The 21,693-nt window shown below is 41.5% G+C and overlaps 1 protein-coding gene across 1 annotated transcript in view; it reads right to left on the bottom strand.

Moving 5' to 3' along the window:
* znf236 (zinc finger protein 236) overlaps nucleotides 1-21,693 on the bottom strand; it is a 53,443-nt gene that overhangs the window by 8,183 nt on the left and 23,567 nt on the right. Inside the window, exons 14-30 of the mRNA XM_079274683.1 lie at nucleotides 21,190-21,450; nucleotides 20,790-21,022; nucleotides 19,639-19,725; nucleotides 17,070-17,212; nucleotides 16,140-16,243; nucleotides 14,486-14,637; nucleotides 13,630-13,800; nucleotides 12,935-13,250; nucleotides 11,816-11,919; nucleotides 10,826-11,254; nucleotides 8,985-9,130; nucleotides 6,570-6,801; nucleotides 6,288-6,479; nucleotides 5,448-5,606; nucleotides 1,883-2,040; nucleotides 1,529-1,648; nucleotides 871-1,065 (exon numbers count right to left, since the gene is read on the bottom strand). Coding sequence (XP_079130809.1) covers nucleotides 871-1,065; nucleotides 1,529-1,648; nucleotides 1,883-2,040; nucleotides 5,448-5,606; nucleotides 6,288-6,479; nucleotides 6,570-6,801; nucleotides 8,985-9,130; nucleotides 10,826-11,254; nucleotides 11,816-11,919; nucleotides 12,935-13,250; nucleotides 13,630-13,800; nucleotides 14,486-14,637; nucleotides 16,140-16,243; nucleotides 17,070-17,212; nucleotides 19,639-19,725; nucleotides 20,790-21,022; nucleotides 21,190-21,450 — 3,202 coding nt within the window. The remainder of the gene's footprint in view (nucleotides 1-870; nucleotides 1,066-1,528; nucleotides 1,649-1,882; nucleotides 2,041-5,447; nucleotides 5,607-6,287; nucleotides 6,480-6,569; nucleotides 6,802-8,984; nucleotides 9,131-10,825; nucleotides 11,255-11,815; nucleotides 11,920-12,934; nucleotides 13,251-13,629; nucleotides 13,801-14,485; nucleotides 14,638-16,139; nucleotides 16,244-17,069; nucleotides 17,213-19,638; nucleotides 19,726-20,789; nucleotides 21,023-21,189; nucleotides 21,451-21,693) is intronic.

Here is a 21,693-nt window from a genome sequence, read left to right as displayed (position 1 = left end):
TTACTTTTGTAAAAGACAATTACTGCTCAGTATAATGAGGCACATTGACAGACATAAGAGGCTATGGCACAATGGTCTTTGCTGTTAATAAGATATGGTGGGGAAAGAGCTTGTGTACTAAGCCATATCGTCCTCTTTCCTCCCGAGCCCGAGTGTCTCAACCGCATGAAGAGGCTCGTCAGGAAGGAGAAGCCCACATGCTCCTCTTCCTAACCCGACTGCAAAGAACCTCTCAGTTTAAGTGCTTTGTTTTGCTGTTGAGAGTGACAGTTTAGAGGAGTGTATCTGAAATGCTACTTGATGAAATACTCTTATTTTGGCTTCAAACTCGTTTTTACAGCCTGAGGTGGAGGCACCGATACTTCAAAATGTGTGTCGTGAGAGTATAGTTGTTGTACTCATAAAACATTTTAGTCATTTACATACAACGCTGATTCCTTAAAAAGGAGTGTGCAGGATTTAGAGGGATTTATTGGCAGAAAGGGAATATAATACTCATAACGTATTGTTTTCATTAGTGTACAATCACCTCAAACTAAGAATGGTAAAGTAACCACCTTAGAATATGCCGTTTATATATCTACATCGGGAGCGGATCCTCTTCATGGAGTACGCCATGTCGCACTGCCATGTTTCTACAGTAGCTCAGAATGGACAAACCAAACACCGTAGAAAGCCACCGTAGTTCTCCGAAACCCAAACCAATAGATGCCACTAAATCCGACACACTGCTCCTTTGAATAACTGACCACTTTGTTCATAGAGAGAAAGCAGTAGCTGGATCAATGTCATCGTTACATATAAGCCATCAGAAGCTTCAATTTAAAGCTGTTTACTAACCGTGTCTACTGTTTTTACACGGCTTCTTACCTTCAGGTGCGTTGCTCTCTTAAAGGCCTTGTTACAGAGACTGCAGACGTGACAGCGGTCCTTGCCGTGAGCTAGTCTACAGTGGCGTCGCAGAGTGTTGGCATTCTGGCACACCTGGTTACAGTAGTAACACTGGTTCCGCTTGTCAGCCTCCATCTGGCCATCCTTCCCACCCTTATGGCCGTCGTCAGTAATCTGGACCAAACACAAAGATGAGTGAGTAACAGATTTACAATTAATCCCAAAAGCTAATTTTTGAAAAGTAATAAAAGTATAATTTTTTACTTATGCTTACAATACACAATGGTCGTTTTGTTTCGTTAACTTGCTTTAATCTCAAAACTGTCTTAAAGTCTTAAACTCATCGTGCATGTTTCCATAAAAGTCCAGTCATGTTTTTTGAGATTGATGAATGTGTTTTTACATCTTCCAGGCAGCCCAGTATTACCATTCATGTTAATGACAACAATCAGCTGGTAGATACTATTTGCTTGAGAGAGGTAATCACAGTGGATTATTGTGATGCCATTTTAAGCATTTGCTCAATTCATCACTGTATAACTTGCACATTGCAACTCCACATTTGTTTGACATCTTAAATAGCACACAACACAAACAAGTCAGTCACACACACACACACACACACACACACACTCACATTGTATCCATTGTCAGACGCTCCGTTTGTGGATTGCGAATGGTGGCTGACCAGTATGACCTGCTGGCCTGAGCTGGCGGGCTGTGCCGGGTCATTCAGCACTGCGGGGAATGTCTGAACCTAAATATCAAGACACTGTGGTAAGGCAACTGACAAACTTAATGACGTGAAGTTTGATAATCTCAAATGCTTAATGACATCATTGTTCATGTTGTATGTATCCGACAGTGTCGACAAATACTTTTTAAACCAAGCTAGTTTTTAAATCAGCCATGATACCAAATAATGGCCTCTACATTTTGTAGCGCATCTAAATGCATCTTTGTGTACATTGTTGTCTTTTTTCTTTTTTACCTGCGTATTGAGATTCAGAGTGACTCCATCCAGCATTCCCTGGGCATCTGCCAGTGTCAGCGTAACGCTGTCCTCGCTGGCCACACCCCCTGGTGACATCACCAGGCTCTGGGACACAGCAGTGTGTAAATGGGAGGCGCTAGGTGGCAGGCTGGAGACTGACAGGTGAGAGACAGACCACAAGGTTAGAGTTCTATCACTTTTGAACACCCAGTTCCTAAACTGGTTCAAGACTTTATTTTCAACAGCAGCCAGAGACATATTCCTTCTGTGGCAAATGTAGTAGAATGTATACAAACTGTACTTGAATTGGCACTAAAGTGGTCTTTGCCACAACTGTAGTACAGTTCAAATAGTCTCACAGGGAACAATGCAGCACATCATCCTTACTGTCTATTGGTCACTCTCCTACTGCCATATCAGAGCTAGAATCATACCTGCAAACTCATGGGGGGTGAAAAAGGTGACAAGGGGGAGAGATTTTTTTTGACAGAGTTGAACTCAATTCACAATGTGAGCCAATGTAGCAATAACTTATTATAGTAATAAGTTATTGCTAATGCCAACTGAACTTTTTCTGTTGCTCATGCTTCACATTAAAAGCATTCCACTGGCAAAACACTGGGTTCTTTTCATTGTGAAGCAGCTGGATTTTCAACAGCCGTTCCGTTGTAAATAATGCAGGGAGTAATGAAACCAGCAGGCGCGGACACAGTTCTGCATCCAATATCAGATTACAATTCACCATACATATTGATTGATTACTTTACTAAAACAACGTAAGAATATTGGGCTGTTTGTTGTGTTCGTTGCCCCCAGCATTCTGGGATCTGTAGCATTAAACCACACTTGATGTTTAACATTTATGAATTCAGCTGCTAGTAGTTTACGTATCTTTTACATTAAGCAAAGGCAAATTGGACCTAAAAGTTACAAAACAATGTTTCAACCATATTTGCTTCTTCCTCAATTTAGACAGACCTGTGTACCTGTATCTGTTGAAGTGAATGCAACCCGCTGGCTACCAAAGCCCTTTTGGTGCTATGCTCCATGACTGAAAATGTTTGGTCAAGGAGGAAACTCCATGATATTAGCGGTGAATAACACCAGACAATATTTCATTACAATGAAAAGGCAGATATGAGCCCGTAGAGTTTATCAGGCAAAGTACAGGTTGAACCATATTAACATACACAGTGGCTGGAATGCTTCAGTCTGATCAACAGAAGAAGAGATGCTCTGGGTGTCTCTGTGAAGCGGTGGGAATGTTTTCCACTCGAGTTGAGAAGGGAGCGTAATGAAGAGCGAGATGAGAGACTGGAAATTTGATTAAGCCTCTAGGTGACAAGCAAACCAGTGAACAGCAAGCCATCTGACTAAACAAATCATATTTGCTCACTTCACAGTGCACAAGCGCTTTACTTTCTCATGTGTATATATGTACTGGTACTTCCCCTTGATTGATGCCTGTACAGTATGTATGTACATTTGCACTTAAGATGAATTTTATAGCTTGAAAAGACAACATGCAACAAAAATCTCCGGTCAGATTAAAACCAACGATAGAGATCACGGTGTGTCATTTCCAGGCTTCGATACTAATTCTCTTTCATGAGATGTTCCGGAGCGACAACTGACGTTCAAAGTGTGGCCGAGCTCTATTTTGCCCATTTCTCCTTATAAAAGAAACACCTTCATAGGGCCATATATATTTTAGAAAATGGCAAAAATACAACAGCAAATTGTAAGGAATAGATAAGCAGCAATAGATACACTGCAAACTAGTTCACTGCCTACAGCACAGTACTAACCCGGAATTCCTTTCAACTGTATGCAGACTTTTTCCCTGGGACATGTAGCTTTACGCTCAGACTGTATTTATATCATGTAGGCCTATGGCGCCAGCGCATTTACAGTATATATTTGAGACCCTGTTACAAGGTTCTTAAATAAAATAAAAAAACAAACAAACATTAAACCGTCAGCTAGAGACGCAGGTTGTAACTTACTCACAGTTAGCGTTAATTAGCCATCTAGCTAGAACTAGCTACCAGTAGTAGCCGGCCGCCGGATAGAAATGAGGAGTCTGCTTTTGTTGACTTAACAGAGTTAAAGAGAAAACCCTTTGTTTCAAAAAATCACTTTGACTTTGGAGTGGACCACCATTGTGTAAACAGCATATTCTGTGTAAACAGCATATTCTGTGTAAACAGCATATTCTGTGTAAACAGCATATTCTGTGTAAACAGCATATTCTGTGTGAGAGAATGGAAAGCTTGACATGGGAAGCAACAGGAACTAAGCAGGACGGGGCCGAGTGAACACTCCACTTGGGAGTGCCAGAGCGCAGGATCACCATGTGATTTGATATTTGGTGTCAATTTCCACTGCAGCAATTTTTGCATTTCTGTAAGAAGTGTGAACCTGGTCAAGCCTTATTCAACCATGAAAGTCTATCTGGCAGCTATTTCAGCCTCCCAAATGCCCTTTGATGACTCCATAGATGAGGGACACACACCTTAGCATGCCATTTCATGTAAAAGGGCATTGAAGATTGGAGAGCCTCTCCAGCAATGCTTTGGTTTTATCCTGGGATCTATCACTCCCATTACAAGTTATTCAAGCTGAAGTTTCTGTCCCGTGGTGACTTTCATGCTGCTCTTATGAACTACAAACACTCGTCTCTTGTCACGTTGTCCCTTTGTATCTGAAGTAGCTACAGCTTACTGCTGTTTTATTATCCTCTACTCTTCACCAGTCATATCTGACAAACACAGACGGCTTTGTGTCGAGTCACATTTACAGAGAGTGAGTTCACTCGGCCTACGCAGTGTCTCATTCTTTATATGCTGGGAGCGAGTGCAATGGCTAACAGCTGTACAAGGGACGTCTCACTTGGTGTGCACGGTCATTCCATTAAATGGCTGGCAATTTAATCAGTTCTGCTCAAGTGAGTTATGGTGGTGATATTTTTTGCAACAGCCAGTCAGGTATCTCCAACTTTGTTGCGATGCTATTGGCTTAAAGTGGTGACCCGGAGTCAAGTGGTGTCATCATGAGTGAGTGGAGCAGGTCACAGCCACAGGATGGCTTGGTGCAGGACAAAGATCCATCTTTTGTCGTGTGGAATGAAGTGGACTGATAGAGAGGGGCTGGTTTCTTTGTGACCGTGAATGTCTGGGAGGCCTTTCAAAGCCATTTTTTTCCGAGGGCGATGCAGTATATAATTCTAAGGAAGGAAGGCCAGCAGATACATTTTTGTTGACAAATTAATTTCAATAAATGAGGGACTGAACTGTACTGATCCGCTCTTATTCACTTATCATTGAGTGCAATCTGATTGAAGACTAACTTGAGAGACAAGGTGGGATTCACTTCTAGGTGGGATTCACTGGAGATATGTTGCATGGTTGGCAGAGAGTGCAAAGACGAGGAAAAGCAGTCTCTAACAATTGTTTTGAAAGTTAATATAAAAAGGTCTGCAAACATAAAAGCCACTTCAGGTTTGCTTTGAATACTGTGTGTAACCTAGATACAAAACACATTCATCTACACGCGTCCTAACCTGTCATTCCAGTGTTAGCGGGCCTCTGAGGTAGGAGGTGATCATTGATGATAGTCAGGGTTGCGCTGGTGGGATGGCTGTTGAGTGGTGATGCCAGCCTGATGCTGCCAGTCATCTCAGCCCCATTAGGGTGGCTATGCTGGGGGAGCAGATCCTGACCTGGAAGAGTATAGAGAAAAGACATTTATAGTCCAGAATTGAATAAATTAGCGATATTTTTCACAGTGATTCACATTTCAAGCTCTTTTTGTTTTTTCTAATACCAGGGTAGGATAGAATGTAGAATGTTTTTTGGTCCATTTCTGTGTTCTGAACATCTCCAGGGATGGCAAGACATAAAATCTAATTTTGGATTAAGTGAGAGTCATTTTTTTCTTGGAACCCGTGCACTGTGATCCATTCTCGCTTCTTTTCCACTGCCTAAGAAAGAAATAATCAATAACCTGTGGAAAGAATCTCCACTAAATGTCATGATGCAGCTCCAAGAGAAAGAAAAAAACATAACGCTATAAATATAACAATAGCCTGCTGTATAGGCCTTGACCTCATGGATTTCAATCACAATACGGTGATATATATCAGAATGTTGATTGAAAGACGGTCAAAGTAGTGCCTCGAGGAAATACTCGGACTGCTCCAGTCGTAAAGGCAGGGAATGATCTGTCTGGATTCAAAGGGGCTCAGGGAGGCTCTTAACTCTGGATGATTTACGACCAGCTGGCTTTGTGCTGGAGATGATGTGAGGGGGGCATATCACTCATATACATATACATATACATAATGTAGCTTTTCAATCATTATTTGTGAAGCGGCTTCAAAATGAATCTACGGGCTCCATACCTGATATGGTGAGGGTGATCTCCTGAGGGTTTCCTGCTGCATTGCCGGAACCAGAAGCTGAGGCCTGGGCGTGAACATGGGCAAGGGCTTGAGTCAGGCTGGAATTGTTAATGGTCAATGTGATCTCCTGTCCACTGGTGCCTCCCGTTACCAGTCCAGAGCTGGCTATGACATGGCTTAGGTCCTGAGAACCTGCAGAAACCACAGGAAAGCAAAAATCAGCTATTCAGCTCATAACAAGAGAGTGTCTTGTTTTGTTTTTGAGGCCACCACCACACATACCTGTGGCGTCCTGCGCAGAGAGGCTGGCCATTGTGACCTGAGTAGGTGTGATGGCGGAGGGCTGCAGGGCCAGGCTGGTCAGCGGGTGGATAACGACACTGGCAGACACTGAGGGGTCAGTGACGGACATGAGCTGGTTGCCAGAATGGGTGACGAGGCCAGCGTCGATGCTCAGGGGTTGAGAGAGGAGACCGCCTTGTTGTAAGGTCTGCTGGAGGAGGGCGTGGTCAATCTGGAAGAGAAAGCACTACTTCAGATGAAGAGGAAGGGTGATGTCGAGGAGGAAGAGGAGAGAGAGAGACTTGTAGAACTGTACGGCCACAGCCTAAGGATTCATGGTTGCTTTTGAAAAATGTTTCAGGGTCATTGGGGAAAATGACACCCTATGATACTTATACGTTTGGACAACTTAAATCTGTGATTGACAATATATTCCAAGAATAAAGATGAAAATTGGCGATATCATTTTTGTCCTACACACTTACTTATATGCCCTATATTTTTTGGGAGGCTTCTGTTGATCTATCCTATAATGAAATGTTTAGACATTTGTGACAAAGAAACTGATGGAGGACATGAACACTATCTGAACTCATTTCAACATCCAAATCATATCAGTCCACCACACGAAAAAAAACGAATTGGATAGGAACCCCAGATCTGATCGGTTGAAAATATTTTTTTAAATAAATTTTACAGCTGACTGAATAAAACTCATCATGCGCTCCCAGTACAGCAGCTTTGTTTAATTGTGTTCTGGCGCTCTTGTGGGATTGTAGCATTTCTCTTCTACTAGACTGCTCATTTGGCTTAGTGCATATATGCTCACCAGGCATATTATGGTAAAAAAACACCCAATCTTCCATTGTACAGCTATACTGCCAAAAGATGCCCCGGACAAATGCAGGGGCATCATTACAGTGCCACTATGGCAATGCAGCTGCAGCAAAAAGCAACTCATTAATCGTTGTTGAAGCCCTCCTAACCACATCATTGCTGCTCTGGTACATTTGCATATCAAAACAGACAAATCCCCTGGTTAAATCATCAAATTACTAACTAACTAGGCAATGTTGACAAGCTGCTTTTACATTTTAGTTGTGTAAATGAAACGTACAAGCTAAGAACTACTCTACCTAAAATAAAGATGATGATACATCGACCCATCCAAGAAATATTATGCACAAACTAATCTGTTGAATTGAGTGAAATGGTTCGGACAAAACGATATGCAACCAAGGAATATTTTTAAAGCCGACTTCTGCTCGATTAAATTATGAAAATGACGAAAAGGTAAGATGTGCAGCTTTGTGATGTCATTTGGGAAACAGGCTACAGTCTAAGTTATCAAAGCCTTTTTGCTGACTCAGAAGGCATGTCATTAAAATAGGCTCAGCACTCAAAAGTAAAGCCAAGAATCACAACCAGATATTTGATTAATTAAAGACCACGGTAACATTAATTTGGCAAATTGCATTCACAGAATATTAATGTACTCAAATGTTTTTGACTTTTAAACTTACGAACTCACATACACATTTTTCAAGAAAGAGTTTGTGTGTGTGTCTCTGTAAATGAAGATTATTGCCGAATGAGAAGCATTGCAGCAAACGACAATGATTCCCATTTAATACATGCTTACATGCTAATTGTAGGTTAATAGTTTTGTCAACGATGGTGCCGACTCGTATATTTGAAGGTTTGGGTCATGAGACATAAATAAACACATGACAAAGAGATTACTTATCCTGATTGCTCATCCAAGTGACGGTTGAATACTTTTTTGATTACCCACAATAAAAGAGGCGACAAAGCACTGGCTTGATTTTCTCATAAAATTAAGAAAAGGCAATCACTGTCCACTAAAAACATGATTCATGACCAACACAAAAGGCACAAATGAATGAACTTAACTTTTTAACAATTTAAAAGGATTATTCCGATGTTTTTGATATGAGGTGCTTATCGTTCAGTGTATTAACTACAGTAGAAGGTGGTCGCCGTGCCACAGTTTGGAGAAACAGACGGGAGGAAAAAATTACTGTTTTTGAGGATTCTGGTGGCTTTGAAGAGAGCATTGATGAATTTAACGGCTTCAGTTCCCCACCAGGAAGGGCTGCCTGAGATGTGAAAATATAAAAAACTTTGCGTACATTTAAACTGACATGGATGTTTTGTGATGGGCCTTTCTTTTAGTTGGCTAAAATACGTTTGGCAGCTGCCCCTTGTCCACAGCAGTGCATTGCTTTGCTCCCGTGCCTGTACTCCTGTCTTCTTCTCCAATCTGGGGGCGTGTCAACTGCCATATATGGATAAGTAGCTCATACACTTCATCCAAACTATCTCTTTGAGGTCAAGGTGATGACACGCATGGGTAATAATAACACAATGCTCAGTAGCTGGTGTGTGTGTAACCTGTAGTGTGATGTTGTTGATGTTGCTGGTATCGATGCCTGAGATCTGGACGTTGGGGCAAACCAGGTTGGCAGGCGTCAACTGCAGGTGGATGCCATCCAGCGTGGTCAGGCCATCTGGGAGAGACACAGTCAAGTCTCCTGCAGCTGCAGCGCACACACACACACGCACACACACACATACACACACACACACAAAAAGACATATTTAGATATTTCACATTTTGCTGTTAGTACTCAACTTGTGCTAATGTTAAACCCTAATTAACCTTCTTCCAGGCAGCAGAGGGAAAGAAAGTACAGTTTGTTCCAGCTTCAAAATGTGTGTGCATTATATTAAATACTGTTTCGCTCAACCAGCTGTTCACACCAGAAAATGTAATGGTTACAACTGTTTTATTCCCAGACAAAATAATAATAATGAAATCCCTGCAGTGAATAGGGGGGTTGTGGCAGGTAAAGCATGAGGTTATGAACGACGTGCAATGCCTGAAACTGTTGATTTAAACGGAGAACAGGGAGCTACTTTAATGGTACCAGACGACGATGGCCCTGGAGGCACATGCAATAATCAGTTTATGTCAAAGGCCAGATGTAAAGGCGTGACAGACGGTCCATTATATGCACCGCTCGGCCTCTGAGCTATGGAAATGACCTGATGGTTTCTGCTGGAGCAAGAACATCCCTGAAGTGAGGGCATTGAATATCTCATGAATAAGTACCACCAAGAGATCGAGAGATAACAAAGAAATGGTTTCAGTTGTTTCCCAGATGATGAAAGGATATAGAGGCTTTTGGGGAGAGGTTTGCCTGCAGTGTACGATGCACTTCCACTGCCACTTTTCTCGAAAATGCTAAAAAGCTCTACGGGAGCTGTGTGGGGAAAGTCATTTGATGGCTGCAAACCGTAGCCAGAATTCAGTAAACACATTTTACTTTGTTTGTGCATAGTGGTGCATTCAGAAATCACAGCTGCTCTGTAGCACCCTTATTATGCATTCACGTAGCATTATAAACCTGATCGGATAAACAATTTCATTGTTTCTTACAATTTAGAAAACTGTTATTTCAATTTTATGGAATACAAAGAGCAAATCTTGAGTCTACACATTTGCAAATTTTTCAGTGAATGTTACAAAAACTTTCCATTGAAGGGTTAGTTGTGAATCGGGACCATAAGCCGTTTCAGCAACATTTAATACAGCAACACCTGTGAAAGCCTAAAACTGATGCTCCTTCTGTGACACCAGGGTGTTTTATCTGCCTCATGAATGCAGCTGAGAGTACAGACATCATAAACCTCCTCTTTAGAGGGGTTTTGGTATCATAAAAAAAGCAGATTTGTCTTGAAAACGTGATCCTGGGGATTTGGAGGAAACGGGAAAATGCTAGAGTCACAGACGGTGGCTTGTGCTGATAAAGCACCTTTCTCCTCAAAGCATTTGCCACATCAGGCATTGAGTTGTAATTTATGTCGTGTGGAGCAGCTGATTACCGACTGACTGACCGGCCGCCACGAGAATTAATGATCCCTCGCTGCGTTGCAGTCACGCCCACGAACGGCGGTGGATTAATCATCAGCCTGACATTATGACCAAAGTAAGTGCCAAATTAAAATAAAATGTGTTGGGTCATCCATAACACCACACAGCAACTCTTTGGGATAGTAAAATTCAGTGCTTTATGTCAATGGTTGCCTGTAACTTTTGAGGCAATAAAATCAAAGCTCTTTAACAAACAGATGCCTGATTGCCTGCTCTGCATCCATCGCAGTAAAATATGCAAATGTTCTTTTAAATACAAGCTATCATTTGTACTGTGTGACCCATCCATAATCCCTACCTGACATGGTGGCGGGCAGGATGGCTTGTCCTACCAGTCCCGGTTGCAGTAGATTATGGTCAAACTGCCCTGTCAGGACTTGGTTGGCCGGGAGGTAAATGTTGGGGTTAGAGTTGGACGTTTGCAGCAGACCCACAGGTTGAAGAATGTCCGAAGATGCTGCCTGCTGCCCCAGTCCCACAGCCTGCCCAGTCTCCGGGTCTTGACCCTGGCCGATAGATGAGGCAGACCGCTTGGACCGGCGGCTGTCGAGGCTCGGCCGGAAGTGGCACTGGATGTGGGTTTTGCGGTGGCCCGAAGTTCTGAAGCGGAGCTCGCAAAAGGGGCATTTGAAGGGCTTGGAGCCGGTGTGGAGGCGCATGTGCACCTTTAAGCTGCCCTTTGTAGAGAAGGAGGTGTTGCACATGTGACAGCTGAAGAGTTTCTGACCTGCAAAGATACAGTAAAGGAGAGTAAATCAGACTTGTGGCTCTCAACTGTCAGAAGTCCTCTCCGTTCTTTGTGTAAGATGGATCTGGTAAGAAATCAGTGATGTAACTGTCCTGATAGTTGATCATATCAAACAGCATTGAAATTAAAAGGACAGCCCCAAAAGAGTCTGCAATCATGTCGGGAGGCTTTTATTTACGGCACCTGTTTCTCTCGCTGCAGTATTTAACAAGGTTTCAACACAGTTGGACTGGAAACCATTGCAGAATGCCTACACATGTTAACTGCTGTTGAAGAAATAGTTTAACTGTCTGTGAAATTGGCGTATTTGCTGAGGGTTTGATGAGAAGATTGATATGAGAGAGAGAGAGAGTGGTTTCAATCCAACTTATTTCCCAAAATGTGAAACTATTCCTTTAAGTAATCTAAGATTCCACTTCTTCAAATACCACAATGTTCCAGAAATTCCACTTCTTCAAATACCACAATGTTCCAGAAATTCCACAACCAGCAGCAACCCTGCAGGAAAGTACTTCAACCTCAATGTAGTTGAGCTCTAACCTGTATGTGTCTTCACGTGGCAGTCCAGGGTAGATTTCACTGTAAAACTCTTCCCACAGTCATCACACTTGTAGGGTCTCTCTCCTGTATGGATCCGAATGTGCCTAGACAATGAAGCACATCGTCAAAGGAGCACGAGGACAGATGAGAGATTTAAAAGTGGACTCCAAATATGGAAACTTCAACAATAAATGTGGCTCACTGATGAGTGTCTGACTTGTTCGGGAGAAGATGAAGTCAAAGCTCAGTTCAAAAGAGAAGTGGCCCAATAATATGGCCCAGCTTCTGGGGAGATTTTAAATATATAACAGTTCCAATTATATATTTATTTTATACAATTCTTCTCCCTAATCTGAAACCATTTCAAAGCTATTTTCTGAATTTCAGAATGACCGAGTGTATTTTTGACTGACTGTCATTTTCATCTTTAATTAGGAAGTCTGACACATAACTGCCTCTGTTAATTGCACGGGGAGTTTGGACGACCTACGGCACTTGATTTAATAGGTCCATATTTCATTGATATGGGTACAGTACTGTAAGAATGATAGCCATGATAGTGTGGGGAGCGTGATAGTGGAATGACATCTGAGCAGTTTTATAACATCAATTAAAACATACTGTAGGGCTGCCAGAGCTGGAAGAAAACGAGAGTCTTTCTACTACTGCCGTCTATTATTAGGATCATTAGAGAGCTGCTAACTAGATCAGTTGTTCATGTTACTATTATAATAGCCACGGTGACAGGTCAGAATGTGTTTATAACAATAAAATAAACATAAGTTGGAGGAGTTAGAAATCTGTTTAGTGACACACTGTCCAGTTTTCCATGACTGGACATCTGGGGGCTCATTTCTTTGTTTACTTCCTGTTTGAAATGATTCGTGGAAAATGTACCGGTAAGTACATTTGGAAAGCTTTTAGGAGGCTCACAATGCTTCTCGTGATGTGTATTGTTGTCTATAATGAAGGTGGCGCGTGATCGATATCGGCCACAATCGTGAGAATAAGACCCGGGTTGAAAAATACTAGAATCTTCTTAAAGTGCTCGTATGTAGTGTATTCATTGTAATCAAACGCTGCATCATTGAGACCGTGGCCAGCTGACTTGATATTTACCTGACCAGGTCACTGGGCTTCTTGAAGCTCTTGGGGCAGAAGCTGCAGCAGTTGGCAAACTTGGGCTCCGTTTCCAGTTCCACGGCCTTGTCTTTGATCTCGCTGATTCGATCCCTCTCAGCCGCTGACTGGGCGAGGACCCGCTCCGACACCGAGGCCTCCTCACCGGGATCTTTGGCCAGCTCTGCCGCCTGCTCCTCAGTGAAAGTGATGATTTCCATACCCCTCCTCTTTGACTTTTGCTCCCCGTCCTCGTCTTCTTCTTCCTCTTCCTCTTCTTCTTCTTCCTCAACGTCTTGACTATCCAGACCTAGAACTGTGAGAATCGGGGTCTATTATCACTATGTGTATTTGGGTTACACTTCATGCTGAGTAAATCAAAACACCTTCTACGTGAGTAAAAAAGATACACTCATACCAACAGCAGGAAATCACTTCCCCACACACACACACACACACACACACACACACACACGCACACACACACACACAAATCAATCTGTTGCATGCTGATAGACTCTAGCATTTTCCCCTTTCTCTTCTTTTTTAAATCAGTTTCATCTCCCTAGGAATTTGGATATGTTTTTAAACTTTCCTAACTATGGACATACAATAGAATTTGAATGACCCTGTGTGTAAAAAAAAAAAAGAGTGTCATGTAATGACACGTCCAAATAATGTCTAGGCGTCCTTACTTTGATCAGCATGCTCCTTTTTCATGTGCTTTTTACACAGCAGGCTGGTCCTGAAGCTCTCGTCACACATGGAGCATTTGAAGGACTTGATGTGGATAATCATGTGGCGGTTCAGGCTGCCATTGGTGGTGAATGAGGCGTCGCAAACATTACACTTAAAAGGCTTCACTCCTGTCAGCGAGAGATGAGAGAGGCAGGGTTTCACACAGTGTCTGCAGGTTGCAGGAAGTGTTATTTTAAAGTGTTTTGGGGGTTTTACTCGAAAAAATGATTTTTGAACCACTTAAAAACCAAACATTATAAAACTCCATAACCTCATTCTCATACTGCTAATTTACCTTATGCTTATAGCTGAAAGTCCCTAAAAAGAAACTTTCATGACAATGAAGCATTGTCTGAATCTACCTGAAATAGTTTTAAGTGCTTACATAAACTCCATTTTGTTTGTAGTTCTAATCCTGTTCTCATTTAATCTTCAAAACTAACACTGATAACCGATTTGAAGACATTTATGTACTTTGTAAAACCTTCATTTCATGACCTTATTTCTATTATGGTACCTTGGGTATTTTCCTTTTTCCAATTCTTTACATATCTTATATTTATATAAAACACACTATCAATTTGAAGGCGAAATAACGTAACAATTCCTGTAAGTTTAATTTAAAAAGTTTGAATTTGTAATCGTGGTGCGAATGCAATGCACGTCCAGGCTTTGGGAAATAAGGCAATTAACTTCTAATTTAAATACAATGGAATATAATATATTTAAAAGTGCCAATAAACTTTATAGGTTACAATAATTCATTCATAATCTAATTCATTTCGGGAGACATGTGGAGATTTCCCAGCTCACCTGTATGCGTGTTGAGGTGGGACTTCAGCACTCCAGCGGATACAAAGGATCGTCCGCAGAGATGACATCTGTATGGTTTCTCCCCGGTATGGGAGCGCACATGCTGCTTCAGATGGCTTGACTTCTTGAAGCCCTTATTACACCAATTGCACCTAAAAAGGAAAAAAAACAAACATTGTTGCTATTATTTACAGTATAATTTGATGATAATGACAGACCAGAACATGTAACTAGTCTATACAGTCACATAACACAGTGGGCTGACTGTGGATAAGTAGCACGCCAATGGTGTAAAATTTCACAAAAAGCTTTCTTCGGGGAAAAATCCCCTCTACCGTTACCATCAACCCTCACTAGACATGTGTAAATATTAAGCTGATATCGGGGAGGAAAACATAGCGTGTGGTAATGATCAAAATTGCTTTTGCTATTCCTCTCCAACGTCTGTTCTTGTCAGTGTGGTAAATATTCAGGGTGAAATATCCAACTACCTATGATGCAGAGGACCTAAGTTTATTTATTGCATCCTAATCAAATCCCATGAATGAATTCATAAAACAAGCATGGATGGGACTTGATTTCTGCCTTTCACAAAGCTGTGAAAAGGTTCTTTGTTGGTCTGATATATAGAAAGAACAGTGACTACAACACATTAAGGAGACACCTTAGATACCTTAGATACCTGGGCAAACATGAAAGTATCTCTGGGGCATGTCTCCAAATGCTATTTATGTGGAAAAGCTTGAAATGAAAGACGCTGATAACAAACGTCAGGTAAAAGTATGAAAGGCAGTCATTTGTGAATGCTGTAAACAACGCCTTCCATTTCCCTGGTTTCAGTGTTTATGATCATTATTCCAATGCCAATCATCTGGCAAAAGGGGTTGTTTGGTCAAGTCGGTGACGAAGACAAAAGACAAAGAGGAGGCCAGCAGGAGTTCATGTCCAGAGATAGGAGAACCCGTTCGGACAGAAACCCATCTCTCTGCAGCACCACAGGTCATCGGGCCAGAGAGCTGCGATGCAATCAGGCCGGAGGAAGGAATGCCCCTACTGAGGAACCTGGAGTTTGCTAAACGGCTCTCAAAATACTCTGAGAGCATGTTGAAAAAGAAATCCAAGTTTGAGTTGACAAAATGGAACTCTTTGGCCTGAATGCCAAGTGCTTTGCTGAAAACCAGGTACTTTCCATGGAATGATTAACACCAAGTCTGGTGTGAAATGTGGTTATGGCAGCAGCATCAAGTCATGAGGAGGCTTGATGATTGGTGAGATTTGAGGGGACATTGAACAGACATTAAAAAACATCAGAATTAGCCGAGATTCACTTTTCAATAGAAATAAAATCAGTCAGCCAAGACAACAGGAGCAGGTATGGAAAAGTCACAGGGTGTCATTGAATGGCCCACCCAAATGCTCGACTACGAGCGTGAGATCGATGTTCACTAATGTTCTAGAACTACTCAGAGTTTGAAAGGATCCATGAGCAAAGGAAGATAAAACTTCCCCGAAGGAAATGAAGGCGTGCCAAGATGGCAGACGAAGAACCAGAAGTTGAAACCCAAAAGCTGAAGAGGTGGAAGTACTTTCTAAAGCCACTCACACATATACAGGCATGGACACACACAAACAAATATACAATTTAGCAGTTCACCTGTAGGCTCTCTTGCAGTTGTCCTCGCTGTCGTCCTGGTAGTCCTGTGTTTCAGAGGTCAGCTGAAGCTCATCCTGACTGCTCTGCTGAAGAAGCCCATTTGTCTAGATCAACAAAATACACCCACATTAATGCAGATTGACAAATATTCATCAATACATTGTTACTTTCAAGAGTTTGTGTTTGATTCAGATACGTCTTCAAAGAAACAGTCCAACACTTTGAGAAATATTCAGTAACACTTTGGCCACCTACAAATAGTTAATAGATTATTACCAACAAACTAGTAGTAAACCATTTCATTAATCTTAAAAGTTGTTTTCCTTCTCATGAATGTTGTATATTTCTTGCAATATACGGTATATTATTGGAGTTACAAGTTAATCTTCTCATTCAACAAATGTTCAAAAATCGAATGACTAACATTGAGCTGGACTAGATCAAACCCATAATTGCATTTAAAGTGATATCAATTAATTACTAAATAAACCATGAGTGGACTATGTCCATGTGAAGCATTCATACACCTTAGCTTTTACACTCATTTCAACCACATGTATGTAAACATGAAGTTGAATATCCCTTGCATTACCAGTTAGCAGTTGTAGATTTTCATTTGGTAAAATATACTGAGTATACAGGTTTTTGTTGTTTTAACTGTTTTTAGAGATGCGTTGATTCAACTTTATGGACATTTTGGAACCAATATGCAAATCTATGCCGGTACTTGCTCCAGAATGAAATCAAATGATCTCATCTATAAGTGGAGCCTGTGGTGTAAGTTCAAGACAACCTATAGGACTGAATTCAGTCTCAAATATCATGACTAAAAACAATTACTTATTTTTTATTCATTTTTTAAATCAGCTTTCTAAATCTGAGAATTGAAGTTCAGAAAGGGCTAGTGGTACATGGAGGCCCAGGACTCACCACCTCCGCACTGGGAACGTGGATCAGATTCGGGGGGTGGTAGCTGGAAGACAGGGCCTGAGACTCCAGGGTGCTGGAATCCTGCAGCTGCTGGACGCTGGAGAACTGAGACTGACTGTAGCTCGAATCAGTCATGGTGAAGCCTGAAGGAAGCAAACACAGAATAATCTGTCTCTTGAAATGTTGATCAGACGTGCACGTCTTATGTACAGCAAACTATGAAATATCGCTCAAAGTATCCAACTTCTGCACAATGCGGCAAAACAACAGGCAAAACCGTGGCCCGTCAGCAGGGAGGATGGCTTTCATTGATATTAAAGTACTGAACTTGCACTGAACTACCTGCAGCAGAATAATGCTCAATGGTGTACAGCCTTGAGTCTGCTAAGGAATTTAATGTGGCCACAATAGCTGTTGAAGTTCCAATTAATACATTTATTAAAAGACCAGTGACAAGAGAGCATTTAACTCCTGCTTAAGTGCTCCTGTAACCTGACATTGTGTTCATATTTAGCCAACAATGTGTTGATACACATATTTTGGCTGATATTATGATTGCTAAAAGTAGAGAAAACACATGCTACATATAATCAGAATCAGCTCTCAATGTACATACACAAACAGTAACACATAACAGCAGCTAGCTGTTGGATGAAGTATTTATATTCTCGTATATATATTTATTGTTTTATCTGCTCCTGCCACAGTGAGTTTAATAGTAATGTATTATTTTTGCCTTTGGTAATCTTAAAAGTTTGATTTCATATTTACTGGCTTTCAGGTGCATCACTTATGATCTGCTTTCTTATTTATTAATACATTGTTTGTATTCATATATTGTCTTTTAGTGTTGTTTTTTATTTGGTGGCTAGGTGGGCCCCTGAGCTCCACTAAGTTGTGTTGATTTGAGTGTGTTACACTATTGTGGCAGCATATTGTTTATGATGTCTGTTGTGAGTCGTCTGCGTATCGCTCGTTATTTGTTATTGACTGCATGGCCGACTAAACTAGTTTCCTGTCAAAGGATTTACATTTGTACATTTATTTGCCAGACAATTCTTTCTAAAGTGACAATAAATGCATTGAAACCAGAGGCATTCAAATAGCTTATCTATCAAGAGCTCATTTATGGGTAGAGAATACTAAAACTATCCTTTGAAATTATGTGTTGAAATATTCAGTAAAAATCTATAATAGATGAAATTTTAAAAATTCATATTTGTCCATTAAAAGCTATGATTTCAAATTTCAAACGCTTTCACGTTGTGCCTACAACTGGATATTTCCGAACAGAAGTAACTAGGGCATAACCCACAGCAGTCTGGCTGTCTGGGGGCTCATTATTTATTCATTCTGTGGCAGTTTAAGAGACTTTCATTTTGCTGCAGACCCAGTGCTCGAACGAAGCACAGCACGTGCACGTGTGAACCTGGAGCTGCAGCAATATTACCAAGTGACCGAGACTTTGAGAGAAGTCCAATGACTGTCGTGAACAATCACAGTGAAATTACAAAACAATACAGGGTTTCCCACATGAAACCCAAGGGAGCAAGGTTAAAAGTTACATCATCAACAATACATTATAATATATAATACATGGCAGTGGTGGTTAAAATATGATTAGCTGCCCAGTCCCACATATGCTTTGTGCCCTTGAAAATGTGATGGCAACTCAAGGCCACATAAGACTGATTACATTTCAGGTCTGTTCTGGACAGATACAAAGGCTGTAGTGCCTTCTGAGAGAAGGAAAAAAGTAGATCTACCAGACAGGTGTTTGCTCTAAGTGTGCTATGCTGCCAGTGCACGCTATTCCGGTTCCACAGAACCCAGGCTGCCAGCAACACTAAGATATACCAACTGGCTGGGAATTGTGGTCAGAGCCTATAGAGATTTAGTTGGTGTTGGAATAAGGCAGCACCCATATGTTTGACTGCACCACACTGGAGGAGGAGTAACACAATGCAGAGGAAGAAAGCATTGCGATGGGACATGTAGCATCTGTGAAAGTATCTCTCTGTGACCAAATTAACCGCTTGAATTGTATCGAGTCTGGCTTTCACCCACAGCCAACAGCTGCTGTGTCCTTTGAGTGAAGCTGACAAAAAGAAAATATCGATCTATTGTTGATGTTTGATTTCTTTTTAATGATACTCTAAAGTGAAATATTTCATTACTATGGTAATTTATTGAGGCCAACATTTGTGCACCGTACAATAAATGTGCTATTTCAGCAGAAAAGCCCTGCAGGGTAATGACTGGAACGATAAGTGACTTGCTACAGCTCATTGTCTACTCATTCTTCACTTTTCAATCAGAAAACATAATGTTTTGCACAACAAGAGATGACAGTAAAAATGTTTTACTTCATAGTCATACATAAACCCGAACTCGATAGTGCATCTTCATGCATTACAGACAAAAGAGTTTTGACACAAGTGAAACTGGTTAGATAGAAAGTGTGTGTGTACGTGTGTGTGTGTGTGTGTGTGTGTGTGTGCGCGCGTGTGTGTGTGTATGTATGTATGGGTGTATGTGTGTGTGTGTGTGTGTGTGTGTGTGTTCGTACCTTGTGTTAGAGCGTGCTGGTCAAAGGCAGGCTGGGGAAGTGTTGGTGTCTCAAACTGACTGATATTCTGAGTCGTCACATACGAGTCTGTCAACACAAAGAAAGAGACGCGCACAGCAATACAACAGGTTAGTCTGACACTCACAAAGCTGGACAGAGAGGACGTCTGAACTGCTCTGCACCTAGCTAAGGTCAAAAACAGTGCATCTAGTTGAGGTTCAAGCAATGCTATAGCCTTAAGGCGTACTTGAACAGCTGATTAAATAGTGTTGTTGTTCTGGTCCTGGTGTTATTTTTGTCTCCATCCCTGGTGGTGTTCCCCCATCATGCATAGGCATGGCAACTATGCAAACTAAGAAGAGGTTCATAATAAAATTATAATAATTGTATTATTGTGGGGAATAGGGGTTAGATTAGGTCTCGCGAATTACAGTAGGAGCTGCTTTTGAGAACAATATGAAGATACTATATTCTATAGACTTGTATCCTCTGTTAAAGCTTTGTATGAAGGGTAGAGTTTCTAGTGTATACACTATTAAAATGTCATCAAATATAGATAACTGAGGTCAAGAGTACTGAACCTGACCACGAGACATGCATTTTAAAACGGAGGTAGTTTTAGAAAAGCCAATTCTAAACCAGCAACAAAATGTTCATTATGAAAAACATGACGTTTTTAGAGATCAAGGTTGATCTGCTGGTTTCATCATGACCCATATTTTTAGAGAACAGGTCCTGGTCTGTATAGTGTTTATACATTCCATTGTTAGCCATGCCATGCTATTACTCTCCTTAAAGCTATATTAATATACGCAGTATCATCACCCAGGAGACTCATACACATTGTAAAGTACTAACAAGACATGCAACACAGAGGCTCTCAAAGTCAACACACACAAAGCAAATAAAATAAGGGATAACTATGTTAAATAGAAACATGCAGTAAAGACAATATTATGCTGCAATTGTTACACCCATTTCTAGTCTTTTTTTTTGTCTCTTTGTAGATATTTGGTTGACGCCACAACAAGAAATGTTGCCCATTACTTTATATATGCACTCTGGTCCAGGGACCGTGGCCCTGTACCCAGTAGGCCTGTTCAGTAATCAACCTATGATGTGCCACATCTGGCCACGCAACTCCTGCTTACCTTCTCCTTGTACAAGGGGTTGGTCTGTCAGGGGTGCCTCCAATGTCACTTGTTGACTTCCATTCACATCCTCTGACTGGCCCAGTCCCAGCATACTCTGCTGCTCTACTGAGGTATCAGGTTGTTGCTGGAGGGAATCTCCCTCTATTTCCACCTGTATTTCGTGGACTACCGTGCCCCCTCCTAAGGGGTCATCTGTTGACTGGGTCTGCAGCTGTTGGGCCAGTTCATACCTGGTTCGGCAGAATAAGACAATCAGAACCATAGAGTTTATATATAAGTGTTTTATTACATTTTTACTGGTTTGTTCATGACTTCCTTGTCACTGCATATCTAATGCTCCTTAACTATTTGGCAAAAAAAAAGTGCACAAAGAACGTAATGACAGCAAAGCCCAAACCTGTGTGTCTTCATGTGCTTCCTGCAGTTGGGTGACGACTTGAAGGTCTTCTGGCAATAGGGGCACATGTAAGGTCGTAGGTCACTGTGGGTGGTCATGTGGCGTCGCAAGCTGCCGCTGGTGGTGAACGTGGTGTCGCACATCAGGCACTTGTACGCCTTCAGGCCCGAGTGGGTCCTGATGTGAGCCTTGAGGACTCCTGAGGAGGCAAAGCCTCGACTGCACTGCACACACTTGTAAGGCCTTTCTCCTGTATGAGACCTGAGATGATAAAAGGAATCCAATTAGGCACTAAACTACAGTTTCAGAATTCAGTTTTAAGGGGGGGGGGGGGGGCATAATCTATACAGCAGTAGCATGTTATTAAAAATGTTCTTGCAAACGCTGATATTTTCAATTGTAGTGATATAAAATGTAGAACTATTATGGAGGCAAAGCTTTTTCCCCAACATTGTTACCTCTGCAGAACATTTTGGAAAGTAACTATGCATTTCTTGGTGCAAA

Source organism: Melanostigma gelatinosum (assembly GCF_949748355.1).
Source record: "Melanostigma gelatinosum genome assembly, chromosome: 9".
Taxonomy (NCBI): domain Eukaryota; kingdom Metazoa; phylum Chordata; class Actinopteri; order Perciformes; family Zoarcidae; genus Melanostigma; species Melanostigma gelatinosum.
This window is presented reverse-complemented; position numbering and strand designations above follow the sequence as displayed.